The 2,334-nt window shown below is 48.7% G+C and overlaps 1 protein-coding gene across 2 annotated transcripts in view; it reads right to left on the reverse strand.

Moving 5' to 3' along the window:
- Ano9 (anoctamin 9) overlaps positions 1–2,334 on the reverse strand; it is a 19,111-nt gene that overhangs the window by 2,497 nt on the left and 14,280 nt on the right. For both annotated transcript variants that reach the window (XM_031384663.1, XM_031384664.1), the window contains exons 16-19: positions 959–1,016; positions 773–870; positions 516–658; positions 268–420 (exon numbers count right to left, since the gene is read on the reverse strand). In XM_031384663.1, the coding sequence (XP_031240523.1) occupies positions 268–420; positions 516–658; positions 773–870; positions 959–1,016 (452 nt within the window). The remainder of the gene's footprint in view (positions 1–267; positions 421–515; positions 659–772; positions 871–958; positions 1,017–2,334) is intronic.

Here is a 2,334-nt window from a genome sequence, read left to right on the forward strand (position 1 = left end):
TGCCTCTGCCTGCCAAGTGCTGGGATTAAAGGTGTGCGCCACCACCGCCCAGCTTAGCCTGCCTTTTTCTAGGGGTTGAGCCCATGAGGCTTAGTTACCATATCTGAAAACCTAAGGAATGTCTCTAGAGTAATGGGAGGAGCTGTAGTTATTACAAGTTGCTTCAAGGTGGCCTGGCATGGGCTGGTGAAGAGCCCAGGATTGGAAGTTGCTCTTCCCAGTGCCCTGTCTGTTCTCCTCTATTGTGCAATGTGTGTGTGCTCTGACCTATGTCCTTAGCCTTCCGAGGAACCAGGCGCCGCTGTAGTCTGATCATCTTGATGGCATCCAGGCGGATCTCCACAAAGTTGCTGAAGAGCGCCAACAGGGGTGCGAGTGGGAAGGCAGCCACAAAGATGGTGGTGAAGCCGTACTGGATCACTGCAGGGCAAAAACATCACCATGTCCAGTACAGCCACCCACTCTTCAACCTGCACACCCACCCCATCTGCCCAGCCCACTGGAGAGCCACATACTCATCTCCATGAACTCATCAAACAGGCTGAAGGTGTTGACTGGATTCATGTGGTAGTTACGCTGCCACTCCTTCAGTTCTGGGTCTTCAGACGTGTGACCATGTTTGTAAGCCCGCATTAAGCGGCATTTATGGGCCAACAACCTGTGGGCACCAAGAATGTGTGGAACATATAGAAAGACTGCAGGGCACTGGGGACAGGCACTGTGGGAGGCTAGAGTGAGATGGAAAGAGGTCCTCACGGGCGCAGGTACTCACGGGCGCAGGTACTCAACGCAGTTGCTCAGGGTTTGCTTCAGGCCCATGATGATGGCCATCTGGATGAACAGGTCCATCATGCAGCCACTGAGATGGCACTGCGGGGCCAACATGAAGGTCAGGGATGGAGCTTGAAGGAGGAGGGGGATTCAAGAACTGGGCAATGAGGCCTCAGGACAGACTGACCTCCTCCAGTTTCCACAGGCCAGCCAGGCGTGTGGATTTCCCAGGGTGACCGTTGATCCTAGGAAGAAAATCAAGGCCTGTGAGGAAAATGGACAGCACCATGATCTTGTGACCATGGGAAGGTAGAGTAATAGTGTGGTGGTTTGAATGAGAATGCCTACCCAGCCCCAGGAGGTTCGTATATTTGAATACTGCATCCTTAGATGGTGGAATGTTTTTTGTTTGTTTGTTTGTTTTGTTTTTTTCAAGACAGGGTTTCTCTGTGTACTCAGAAATCCACCTGCCTCTACCTCCAAAGTGCTGGGATTAAAGGCATGCACCACCACTGTCCGGCTAGGTGGAATGGTTTAAGAAGGATTAGGATATATGGCTTTGTTGAAAGAGATAAATCACTAGGGCTGGGCTCCTCTTCATGCCCCGCCTCCCTCTGCCTCATGGTTGTAGATCAAGATGTGAGCTCTCAACTGTTCCTTCACTCCACCATCATGGACTTTAATCCTCTGAAACCAGGGGCTAAATTAAGCACTTCCGTTTATAAGTTGCCATGGTTACACTGTTTTATCACTAAAAGAGTAACTAAGGCAGAAGGTGGTACTGGGCGGTGGGCTACTGCTGAAAAAAAGACCTGATTATGTTGTTTTTGGAGAAATGTGGAAGACTTTGGAACTTTGGACTAGATAAGCAGTTGAATGCTGTGGGTCTAGCTTAATGGGCCACCCTAGTCTTCCTAGGAGCTTGGACAAATTGCCAGGAATGACTTCCAAAGACATGATGGTCAAGGGACTCCCACATCTCTGAACATGCTGGGAGGTCTGGTGGGGAGGCAGGGTTAGTAGGAAGTTTGTGACTAACTGGTAATGTTTAAATGCTTTATGACATTTAAGCACATAAATAAAGCAGCAATTATTTTCTTCAGAGAAAACAAAATGGTGTACATTGACTACACTAAAAATGGTTCATTTAAATAGGGAAGGCGAGGGGATATTCCTGTAGCTTCTTCATGAAGCACAGCCCCCCATAAAAGGTGAGAAGAGTGTGGTACAATGGGTGGAGCCACCAAGATGTTTCCATGGAAAAGGTCAGTCTGGGGCTGGAGAGATGGCTCAGATGTTAAGAGCACTGACTGCTCTTCCAGAGGTCCTGAATTCAATTCTAGAGGTCCATCTATAATGGGATCTCATGCCCTCTTCTAGTATGTCTGAGGACAGCTATAGTGTACTCACATACATAAAATAAATAAATCTTTTTTTAAAAGCGTTGAAAAGAAAAAGTCGGAGCTGGAGAAATGGCTCAGCGGGTAAGAGTGCTAATTGCACCGGGCGGTGGTGGCACACGCCTTTAATCCCAGCACTTGGGAGGCAGAGGCAGGCGGATTT

This window comes from Mastomys coucha, unplaced genomic scaffold (genome assembly GCF_008632895.1).
Source record: "Mastomys coucha isolate ucsf_1 unplaced genomic scaffold, UCSF_Mcou_1 pScaffold21, whole genome shotgun sequence".
Lineage (NCBI taxonomy): Eukaryota > Metazoa > Chordata > Mammalia > Rodentia > Muridae > Mastomys > Mastomys coucha.